Here is a 12,517-nt window from a genome sequence, read left to right on the forward strand (position 1 = left end):
ACGAGGGACGTCAACCACAAAGGAAGGTCATAGGGAGTTTTCGAAGAGAGTGTTTCCATTTCCGCTAAGCCCTCCGCAACGAAGTAGTCGCTACTGCGCCTGCTCGTCGAGGGCCTTGAATATAGAGTTCCGGGTATTGTTGCGGGTTGCGGAGAACGTTGCAATATGGCCGAAACCATTTACAAAAACTCCCTTTTAACTTCTTCGGCGGCTACGGAATGTTAGCGCATTTCAGCCCGCTGTCTGAATTCCACCTTGTAGCGGAAGGAAAAAGAAAGACAGAAACGAAGTAACAAAACGCGGAGAGAACTTCCCCGGAATGAGAGAGGAGAACGCGGTGAAAATTAAACGAACTTCAAAGATGGGGGAAAGGGGGGGGGGGGGAGGGGTCACGTGGTTGCGCCCTGACGACGTGCTAAAAAGGCATCCCCGCAGGTCGGGCCTACCACGTGACCATAGTGGCCGGCGCCAACTACAAGTTCGTTTTGCTCCGTAAATACGGCACCAAAAATTTATCTTTTTCGTTGTAAATTTTTTTTTCATTATTTTTCTATTCAGGTTACTAAATATTTTTTTCTCATTTGCATATGTATTTTAATGGCTTTCTCACTCTGAAATGTTGCAGTCCCTTCAAAAGGCAATGCTTGTCTTCATGAGGAGGAATATTTTGAGTTCGCTGCGTGCTGAGATGACATGCTTTCCTACCCCGGGACACGCGGGTTTTTAGCCCGAAAACATATGGAGCAAATGGAGCGTTAAAAACAAACCCTGTAAAAGCGATTCAACGCCTAAATGAAGTACGAGTCTCGTTTATTTTGACACTCATAATTCTTGTGCACAAAATAATCGCGAGTCTTGTACACGAGGTTTTACGCTGAACAACCTACATTTGCCCGAGCACAGGTAACACGAGAAATTTTTACAACGCAAATAAAAGGGTCAAAACAGAGTAACTTAATTGCTTGTTTTGTTTTTCTTTTTATTTCAGAAGTGCTTAGTTAGGAACTGTTCCGTCTCAGAACGTCGCTGTCATGGAATCTCTGAAGAGGCATCCAGTCTTTGGGCTAGATTCCCGATGGAGTTGGATCATTGTGCTTTCCTGCAGCTTGTGTTTGTTCATGGGGAGCCTGGGATTCAGGGTTTTCGGCATCGTCTACGTCGGTATCATCGAAACATTCCAAGTGTCCCGCGAGGAGGCAACGTGGCCGCTGACCATCTTCGATGTCGTCACAAGCTTTGCCAGTAAGTGTACTCGATATTCAACTATAGACAGCTTAAGAAGCTTCATATCGCTAGGTAGAAAAGAAGATTGCTGTATTTGCCAATAAAAATGCCACAAAACGCAGCACGTGGTTAGAAGCGTAAATATGATTACCTACCGAAAAACCCAGTATAACTTTTCACTATCTAGATTATGGAATTGAAAGTCTAACCTGGAATTGTTTCTGGAACTTGAAATCTAGATTACAGGCAGAAGAATAATTTCCGAAAAACTGAAATGCTGATGGAATCCAGATATATTTTCAGTACCAGAATCCAGATAGCGAAACATTATACAATTTTTTTTTTGTATGAAGTAAGTAGCTGTACGTTTTCAACTGTTAGATGTCGCAGATATAAGGATGCGACCGTAGCGCATCGAATCGAGAATGACGATTTCGATTGGGTAGAGAAAAAGTGAAAGTCGTTTACAACTTCCTGTAACACCGAATTAGAGCGCAGCTCTTGAGGAGGAGGAGGAGGGAAGGGTACTGGGGGGTGAAGTGACCTGGGGGGGGTCACGTGACCTTGGGGGTCACGTGACCTTGGGGGGTCACCTGACGATGCCGATGATGTCCTCAGTGACGTCACTGATGACGTCATCCGTGATGATGACGATGACGATGCGGATGCCGGTGACGTCATCAGTGACGTCACAGATGACGTCATCTTGATGATGACGATGACGATGCGGATGCCGGTGATGTCATCAGTGACGTCACTGATGACGTCATCAGTGACGATGACGATGCGGACTCCGATGACGTCATCAGTGACGTCACTGATGACATCACCGGCATCCGTGATGATGACGATGACGATGCGGATGCCGGTGACGTCATCAGTGGCGTAACTGATGACGTCATCAGTGATGATGACGATGACGATGCGGATGCCGGTGAGGTCATCAGTGACGTCACTGATGACGTCATTAGTGATGGTGACGATGACGATGTGGATGCCGGTGACGTCATCAGTGGCGATGACGTCATCGGGGAGGTCACGTGACCTCGGCGGAAGGTCACGTGACTTTGGGTGTCACGTGACCTTGGGGTTCACGTGACCTCTGGGGGTCACGTGACCTTGGGGTGACCTTGGGGGCCACGTGACCTTGGGATGACCTTGGGGGGTCGCGTGAGCTTGGGGTGACCTTGGTTACGCCGACGCCGACAGCGACGCCGACAGCGACGCCGACGGCGACGGCGACGGCGACGCCGTTCAAGCCGGGAAGGGGCCCCTAAGAGCTGCGCTCTGAAACTTTCAGCCTTTCCATTCTGGTGCAGTAGGAAGAGAAGCGGAGCTGGTAGCTTCTGTTCTCGACGGCGGCTTTCCAAGCGAGCGATCTGCTCTTCTTTCGCAAGGGAATCTGAAGCTCTCGACGCAGTGGAACTTAAGCCGGCAGCGGCCTCGCGGTGGTTGCGGCACCATTCGCGTTGCTGAGCACATCGCCGGCTCGTTCCGCTCCCGTTCTTCTCCCTCCGAAGAAAGGTTGCCGCCATCTCTGAGCGACGGCGGCAACCAATTGTCTGGTTGCCGCCGTCGCTCATAGATGGTGGTAGCTGTCCAGAGTTCGGTGTCATCATTTTTTTGCTGGTGGACACGATCCTGGGGAACCTAGCCCTTAACAGCTCTCCTGTAAAAAGAAGAAAAGGGCGCGTGTGACTGGTTCCGTCTCAATTCGATAGGCTACTGCAGCATGCATGTCCATGTAAAAGCGGCCAGTGGCTGCTGTCGCGATATACTATATTTTACCCAAAGTACAGTCGACGCCGACGCTACGAGCTGATGATACCAATCAGAGAGCATCCAAAGCGCCCCATCACTGTGTTTGTCATGTTTATGCACGTGTTCCAAGATCGCTGAACCAATCAAAACAAAAAAGGACTAGTGACTGGCGCTTTAGACGCTGTTTGACTGGTTCAGTTACCTCGTAGTGTCGGCTGCGTCTCGACTTAAAGGGGCCCTGCAATCCCATTTAAGCGCCTACTAATTTTGCAGAACCCAGGTAACCTGGGTTCAATCCCCACACCTGCCCGTTTCGGTCTGTATAAGCATCGTACCGGCGTGCGGTCGTGTGTCACTACTGTGTGGTGCACGTTAAAGAACCCAGGATAGCGGTTGTACAGCACTGGCTAGAGTACTCATCTACAGCTGAGACACGAGACGCCCACTGAGGCAGACTAACTTCCGGCTGTATAAACATACACACAACAATTTTTTTTTTTTACCAATTTTGGAGTTTCCACATTTCTTGTGGTTCGGACAACCCAGCGGGCACGGAGAGAGTAACGGAATATCAGTGCGGCATGTGAACGAATTCGTGACGTTGTGGGTCCTGGTCAGCTCCTGCCTTACGACTGGTCAGAGATTCTAAAAGCTTTTATTTTAATCAAAATACAAAATCTAAGAGGCGCAAACTGTTTCAAATATTTTTGAAAGTACTTTTTTTCAAGTATTTTAGATGAGAAAAGAAACAAATGCATTTCAGAAAGTACGGGAACAAGAAATCACCCTTGGACATACCCGCCATCAAACGGTGGAAGCGGTGGAAGCGGTGGAAGAGGCGGCGCAAGCGCCCCTCGTATGATTCCGAAGCTCGCTCTCTTCGGGATATCGGAGGCCATGCCCCAAGGATCCCAGCAGACGACGCACGACGCCGGCGGCACATTCTTGCAAAAAGCGAAAGTACGAAGTTGTCTCCTTGCGAAAGCACGGGAGACCCGCCCGGACTTGTCCGGAACTTGAGCGTCGTCGAGTTGGGGCCAAGAGGCTTCGCCAGCGCGATTCCGACGCTGAGGAGTGTCTGTTGGGACGCAGCGTAGGCGAAGAAGTATACCGAGGTGAAGATAATCCCTGGAGAAGGGATAATCCCTTCTCCAGGGATTATTTTCGCCATTCATGTACAGCTCGCTTGCACCTTTGCATTTAATTACATTATAAGTATAACCTTAAATTTGCAAGCTTCACCCTTGTTGGCGTTAGACTGGTGGCGGCTGGTAAAACCCGTTTGCTCTACTGACGTCTAACCCCTGGTTAGCTCAGCCTCATTAGGCGAGTAGAAAGTGTTCTTTCAAACCGTGAGCCGAAGCCCGACTGGCTAGGCATTTGTGAGCCTCTCCTTAAGATGAGAGGTTTTTAATGTGCTCTACAAAAAGTGTTGTAGACCATTTTTAACGTGTTGACTGTTTATGTTTTGCCTTTGCAATAAAGAAAAAAAAAAAAAAAAAACCCTGGTTAGCTCAGTTGGTAGAGCGCTCCACCTGTAATGGAGAGGTCCCGGGTTCGATACCCGGACCAGGCGGATTTTTTCGGTCGCTCACCAGTCACCTAGCTGCGTTTGGAGATTTATGTTCGTCTTTTGTCCCTCTTGTTCCCCTTCTCCAGGGATTATTTTCGCCATTCATGTCCAGCTCGCTTGCACCTTTGCATTTAATTGCATTATAAGTACACAGAATTCACGTGAGCGTCCCAAATCAATTCTTATTCCCGCGTAGGTCCCTCTGCTCAACCTCACCTCCTTTTCCCGTCTTCCCCTTCGCTCCCGCCATTCGTCAGTCACCACGGTTCGCGGGCAAGGACAACTCCGGTTAGGGTGGCTACGCCAGGTCCATCGGGCAGCCACGCGTGTGCGTGGCGTGACCACATGTCCTCGTACGGTAGTACTCCGAGCTCCGTATTTCTATCGAGGATTCGAAGCTCCAAGTCCGACAGACCCAGCAATTTCATGTCAGCAAGCGCGGTGGAGGGCTGAAGCAAGTGCACGCGGCTGCAGGGGAAACAGCCATCAACGTAAGCCGCAGCCGATCGGCCAGTCGCTTCGCCTCTACCATTGGCCACCCAAGCCAGGACCAGGGAGGTCATGAAGAATCTTATTTTTCGCTTGTTTTTGTAATATTAATGATTAATGTGCCTATAACTTTTAATATGAAGCGAATTATAAAAAAAGAAAAAAAAACAGTTTACTAAGTTACTACGTTCAGCGCGTTCAGTTCGGTAGAAGTTAAAAACCAGTAAAAAAGTGGTTGCAGGGTCCCTTTAAGCTCAAACGAACAATAGAAGCGTTCAGTTCTCAAATGCAAGTCATTCGTTATACCTGAAATGCTTGACGCAGACAAGAGATGGAAGAAAGAGATGAAATGAATGTAAAGGGCGTACCACAATTACATCAAGAAACATTTGGACGAAGATCATGAACAATACTTAAAATTGGCAACTTTTTCGCAATAGATTATTGCTTAAATGGCAACTCCGGTCAATATTTTCAAATTAGGGACAACGACTGTTTATAGCTCAGTCAGTGTCTCTAAATTACAAGCTATATATATATAAAACACGGGCACTTCACACCATCGTACGTGGTCTCCGAGGAGGATATAAACGAACATATGCAGATGAATGAACCCTAATTAATTCAATGAATAAAAGAATCAAAGTTTTCAGGTACCCGCCGAAAGCCAAAAAACGGGGGAGCCAGGATTTGAACTCTGGGCCTGGGGTGTAGAGGTTAGCGCACCCGACCGGACATTGGGAAACCCAGAGTTCAAATCCTGGCTCCGCCGTTTTTGGCTTTCGGCGGGTTCCTGAAAACTTTGATTCTTTGATTCATTGAATTAATTACGGTTCATTCATCTGCATACGTTCGTTTATACATATATATATATATATATATATATATATATATATATATATATATTACAGCGGAGGTGTTAAGGGCTAGGTTTCCCAGGATCGTGTCCGGTATGTCGACACAAGCCTACCTGGACAGCTACCGCCATCTATAAGCGACGGCGGCAAGCACACAACCAGTGTGGTTTCCGCCGTCGCTCATAGATGACGGCAACCTTTCTAGCTGTCATAGAAGAATTGATAGTTTGGCGCGTTGGTGGGAATTCATCGTAGGAAACAGCGCGAAAAACAGACGACGAGGAAGAAAAGCACACGTAACGCGCGCAGCGCTCGCCACGTTATTTCTTCGTCCTCGTCTGTTTTGCGCGCTGTTTCCTACGCTCTTATCAGTTTCGGTTTGGACTCACGATGGGTCGGCCCCGCGCCCTTTCGGGGAAGGGAGCGGGGCTGCGGAAGCAGCGGCGACGTACGCGGCAGCGCGAATGGGTCCGCAACCGCCGCAAAGCCGCTGTCACCTCGACTTCCACTGCGTCCAGGGCTTCAAATTCCCTTGTCAAAAAGCACGTCGCTCGCCTGGAAAGCCGCCGCCAAGAACACAACCAGCGATGTAAAGGGCGCCGGCGGGCCGACGCCACGCACGACGATCGTGCCACGGAGGCGAAGCGCAAGCGCGAGGCCGGGCGACGACTGCACTCCACGCCGGCTGAACCGTTCCCGGGTGCGACGGCGAGGTTCCGGAGGGAGTTTGTGGGGAACCCGTTTGGCTTCACGTGCGCCGTGTGCGACCGACTCTGGTTCGCCGGAGACGTGTCCGCGATCGGCGGCGTGTCGGACAAGAAGCGGGAATCGGGCGCTTGCGCGTTGCGGCAGCGTATGGAGTACAGCTGCGCTGGTCTTCCTTCTTCATGAGAGTGGAAAGGCTGAACTTTTTTTTTTATTGTTTGTAGTTTTACAGTTTTGTGTGGTTTTAAAAATATTATTACGGATCAAAGTTTGATTTCGGTTGTGTACGGCAAAACCAAAGCTATCTGCTAGAGAAGAATGGCTACACTGATGTCAGCTGTACGACCGCGATGTGACGCTACGGTGGTGCTGCAGTACGCGGTACCACGGGCGGAATCAACCGCAGCACCACTGTGACGGGACATCAGGTTCTGCTGCGGTAAGCGTCGCCCAGTGTTGCTCGACTAAAAGCTAACCCGTTAGGCACATGCTACAGAGCTGCTAGGCTTTACCTTGACGTATTATTTCTACTGGGATCATATTTCGTGCCACTAAAGCGAAATCAGTTATTTTGGTTTCGTTTTCAACCAAAGTTTCCCTTTAAATACTCGGTCAACCCTTCCACAAATTATTTTTTTAAAGACGGAATTCTCGAGCCCTTGATAAACTAGGGAATTAGAAAATGAAATTATGTGTCGAGCTTTTTTTCCCATGTGTTCAGATTCAGGCGAGGAAATGTTGATGTTCAACATTCACACCGCGTTACTAAGACATGTTTTGCTTAACGAGTATGTCACTTAATAACTAAAAAAATATTCCCATTTCTGGGTTTGAAAACTCTTATAACCTACCTAGCACAAACTAAAGAGGACTTACTACGCAAAAACAGAATAAATTCTAGAGTAACTATGCCAGTCGTATATATTGCGTCTGTAAGTATATGCTTTAAATTTACTTTGAGCAAAGCTTTAGTTTAGCGCATATGATTCTTTTATATGCGATCTCCCGCATACACCAACGCCGCTTACAACAAACAAAGCACGTGAACTTAGCATTTAGACGTCATCACAGTGACATCTGCGGGACCAAAATGCGCTTTTAAGCTGATTCTGATGCTCTGCGTCGCCATTAGCTTCCTAAAACTTGCAGTTGTGGTAATTGTAAGAAGCACGTAGTTTGCCATGTTATCTAGAAGCTTTGGCCCTAGTGACTGTGGTTATTCATCGATGACTGGACAAATAAAATCTTCTGAGTAGCCTAGATTTTTACTTTCCGGTTTAGAGAAGACTATGCTTTTATTTCTGATCTACTGTTTGGCTTCATCTGCCGACGTTCCTGCTCTCGTGCTGTGCTCCTCGGATGCTCATTTCTTGGCCCCGTAGCGATCGCTGTGTGCTATTTTGCACCCAACGTAGCCTTCATCACTGGCTTCTACGGTGCTGTTAATGGTAGGTCTCAGGCATTGTGCACGTATTCGCGATGCGCAATTCGCTGGCTCCAGGATTGTTGCAATAAACATAGTTGTATCTGTGTAATTAAACTTCCATTGCCCCAAGGCAAAAGGTTTAATTACTTCCTTGAATGACAATTGAAGAAAGTAATAAGCCTTCAATGACAATTGAATTCAGGCTATCTTCATTTGGGCTGTTTTCTATAGAGACCACTTTTCTTGTAGTGTGTAGATTATTTTGAGCTGCTAAAAGTTGTGGGTTCTTAAAAATGGAGTCAGCGATTATTGGTAAAAATTTGAACCATCTATACTTATCATATTGACGTAGCGTAAACTAAATAGCACACGGAAGATGCAGGTGAAGGCTGCACAAAACAGTCGCGTCTGACTTTTGCATTTTTCGAATTCGTGGCTTTGGAATGTTATTTCTCAAGTCACAAGTGGCCTCCGTTCAATTATCTAGAGCTACTAAAGGACGCTAAGTTTCAGAGTAACATTGATTTTGCCATCCTTTGCTAAAAGATTACTTACTGTTCATTACTTTCCGACTCTTAATTTTAAATCGCGGGAAACCTTTTTCCGTCTTCCAGAAATCTATTGCACTTTTGAAACCCGGTATAAAACTCGGGAAATCGCAATTTGGAATCGCTAACTGTATCGTTAATTGCGCCCGCCCTGAGCAATAGAACGTAATCATGGCGCCAACGAGACAATGGGCAAATTGAGTGTGGATACTCTAGTAATGTTGATTATTTAATGGCTGTAAAATGAACCGCACACACCTAGAGGTACATGTCTCATTATCGGATGCCACAATGGCGTAAATGGAAGAGAAGCACGCGTATACGCCAGATGCCTTAGAAATCCGGACGTCCGCTTGCGACCTCCAAATCCATGAACGCTCGCGTTCGTTGCTTTGGAAAGGAAACAACAATAAACGCAGCGATGGACTCGCCAGAGCGTTGTTATTGAAACGTTCGATTCAACACGAAAGAAAAGGTGGATTGTTTTGCGAAGAAAATAGGCTTCGTTTTGTGTCACCACTGTTTAATAGACCAATTTCGAAAGGCACGTGCCGATTATTAAAAGGTCGAAACTCTGAACCGCTGCACAATGGCGGAACAACTGACATCGTAGAACGTGCCTGCAGCCATTCCATAAGATAACGAACTACGGAGCTCGCCTAACGCTAGGAGCTGAGGAGCCAATCAAATAGCATCGAAAGTACAACGTCACTGCGCTTTTTTCCTTATTCTGTGGGTCTGTTTTGACTTCTAGCAAAACAAAACGCATAAAGGTGCCGTGACTTTGCAGTTTTAGACCGCCCTTGTGCAGAAGCTCCGGAGCTGCCAGCAGAGGGCAATCTTTAGAAACGGGTCTATTAAAGCACGATAAGCACGACGAATGACAAGCGATGAGGCGACGAAAACTGAAGTAAACTACACGTTTAATGGGGCGAACTCGTGCCCCCCAAAAATAGACGAACGTTAGCGTCGCAGGCGTTGATGCGGCGATACAGCAGGAACAAACGCTGGAGCGAGACGGACTCGACAAGGTCGCGGGCGGCCTCTTATCTAGAGTGCGTCACTATCTCGAAGATTCGGCAAAGAAGGCTGAAGCGTCGCGCGCTTGGGACGAGAATGAAAACACACTTTCTAGAACAAGAAAGCAGAAATAAATGATATAAGTCTGGAGCAAGAATAAAGGAGAGCCTTCTAGAAGTCCGTGACCGAGCGTTGCTTTCTCGGCCCTACGCGCGGCATTATGCCCTTTAAAAGCGCATCGTCCCGATACAGCACAAACCGAAAACACGAATCCGCAACAAAAAGACAGCAGAATCGCAAGCCATAGTTCATGGTTCACAGTTTGACGAGAGTCCAAAATTGTATCATTCGTAATACGGCTTGAGGCGCACGACGTGGACTAGTTACAGGTTGCAGTTGGAGTCGTCTTGATGGTCGAGTTCCGTCGGTAAGTACCTTGTAGTTTAAGTCCCTGAGATGGCGAAGAACCTTGTAGGGTCGAAAGTAGCGTTTGAGAAGCGTCTCGCTGAGCCCACGTCGCCTAATGGGTGTCCAGACTCATATTCTGTCCCCGGGATGAAAGTGGACGTCACGCCGGCGAACACAGTACCGGCCGGCGTCGACGTGTTCCTGGTCTTGAATTCGTAGTCTGGCTATCTGGCGGACCTCTTCTGCCCGTTGAACAACCACCTGGGCGTCCTCGCTCCTTTCGTCGACTGGCTTGTGCGGCAACATGGAGTCTAGCATAGTCGTCACCTTCCGGTCATACACCAGATGGAAAGGCGTCACTCCCGTGGTCTCTTACACTGCCGCGTTATAGGCAAACGTGACGTAGGGCAGCACTTCGTCCCAGGTCTTGTGCTCCACGCCGACGTACATAGAGACCATGTCGGCGATTCTTTTGCTGAGCCGCTCCGTCAACCCGTTGGTCTGCGGATGGTATTTAGTTGTTCGACGGTGGTCCTTGTGGCTTGGACGAAGGATATCTTGGGTCAACTGCGCCATGAACGATGACCCTCGATCTGTGATAAGGACTTCAGGGGCGCCATGCCGGAGGACGATGAACTCGATTAAGAACTTGGCGACTTTGACAGAAGCCCTTAACGGATGTGCTTTCGTCTGGACGTAACGTGTAAGATAATCTATGGCTACAATTATCCAGCCGGTTCCCATCGTCGACGGTGGGAAGGGACCGAGCAAATCCATTACAATTTGGTGGTACGGCTTGGTTGGAGGGGTAATCGGCTAAAGGACACCTACTGGCTTTGACGGTGGTTTCTTGCGTCGCTGGCACTCGTGGCACGATCGTGTGTAGAGATGAACGGTCTTTGGAAGCTTGGGCCAGTCGTATTCTTCAGGTATTCGGGATAGTGTCCGGCTGTCACCTAGGTGTCCTAAAGTCGGATTGTCGTGGCAGGTTTGAAAAATCTCTTCTCGAAGGCTGGTAGGAACTACCAGAAGCCACGGCGAATGACTGGTTCCGATATTCTTCTTATAAAGACAACTCGTCGAATAGCGAAGGTCGGCACGGCTCGTGAAAAGATAAGAGGAATGGTACTTCCTCGTCATTCGAGATGCTCAACCAAGGCGCTCAACTCCGGATCGTCCCGCTGAAGTCCTGCCATGTCGTCGGTGTCCACGGCACCTAGGAAACACTCGTCGACATTACCGTCGGTGTTGGCCTGACGTTTTGACGGGGGCTTTGAACATGCAGTCGGCGTCACTATGTTTCCGTCATTTCGAATTCTTGGAGTCGAACACTCCGCCGAGCAAGGCGTCCGAAGGGTCTCTGAGATTGGCAAGCAAACAGAGTGAGCAGTGGTGTGTGACCACGCGGAACAGGTTTCCGTATATCTACGCACGAAACTTCGTGATCATGCATACGACTGCGAGACATTCTTTTTCTGTCGTGCAGTAATTTTTCTCTGCGTTCGACACTATCAGACTTGCGTAGGCAATGACCCGCTCCGTGCCTTCCTGTATCTGTACCAATATCGCGCCAAGTCCAGAGTTACTTGCATGCGCTTGAATTTCGGTTTCGGCGTAGTGGTCGAAATGTGCGAGGATCAGAGGTGTCTGAAGTCTTCGCTTCAGTTCGTTGACCATCCGCTCTTGTTCTTCTGCCCATTGAAACTTCACGGCGTCTTTCGTAAGATTTGTGGGGGGCGCCGAATTTTTTGCGAAATCTTGAACAAAGCGCATGTAGCACGCGCACAGCCCCAGGATTCTGCGGATGGCCGTCTTGTCCGATGGTCGAGGAACTTCGGCTCCGTCGGATGTCTTCGTGGGGTAAGGGCGTACCCCTTCGCTACCGACGACATGGCCAAGGAGCTTAAGTTCACCGTAGGCGAAGTGGCAGTTTGTTGGCTGAGCCCTGCGGTTTTGATGGCTTGGAGCACGACCCTAAGCCGTTTAAGTGCTCGTCGAAGTCGTGCGAAAATACGACCACGTCGTCCAGGTAAACCTGGCAGCTCTGGCACTTCGATCAGTCCCGTTAACACGGTATCCACGACCCACTGCGAAGTCACCGGCGCCGTACAGAGTCCGAAGGGCATCACATTGAACTCGTAGAGTCCATCGGGCGTGACGAAGGCAGTCTTCTCGCGGTCTTGTTCATCGACCTCAATCTGCCAGTAGCCACTCTTCAAGTCTATCGGCGAAAAGTATCGGGTGTGGCGTAAACGATCGAGGGTGTTATTTATGCGGGGGAGCGGATAGACATCTCTTTTTGTAACAGCGTTCAGCCGCCTATAGCCCACGCAGAACCTAAGAGTTCCGTTCTCTTCTTCAGCAGCACAACTGGAGAGGCCCATGGACTGCTTGAAGGCTGGATAATATGGGCGTCAAGCATTTCTTGGACTTTTTTTCTGAATGGTTTCCCTCTCCTTCACTGAAACTCTGTACGTCATCGTCAGTAGCAATTCGATGCTTCGCA

At 48.7% G+C, this 12,517-nt stretch overlaps 1 protein-coding gene across 1 annotated transcript in view; it reads left to right on the forward strand.

The window, feature by feature from the left end:
* Positions 1-1,118: 1,118 nt before the first annotated feature.
* Positions 1,119-12,517, forward strand: part of LOC120850706 (monocarboxylate transporter 12-like) — a 37,150-nt gene continuing 25,751 nt past the window's right edge. The window contains exons 1-2 of the mRNA XM_040223320.1: positions 1,119-1,242; positions 7,896-8,057. Of these exons, the coding sequence (XP_040079254.1) occupies positions 1,119-1,242; positions 7,896-8,057 (286 nt within the window). The remainder of the gene's footprint in view (positions 1,243-7,895; positions 8,058-12,517) is intronic.

This window comes from Ixodes scapularis, unplaced genomic scaffold (assembly GCF_016920785.2).
Source record: "Ixodes scapularis isolate PalLabHiFi unplaced genomic scaffold, ASM1692078v2 ptg000490l_1___fragment_3__unscaffolded, whole genome shotgun sequence".
Taxonomy (NCBI): Eukaryota; Metazoa; Arthropoda; class Arachnida; order Ixodida; family Ixodidae; genus Ixodes; species Ixodes scapularis.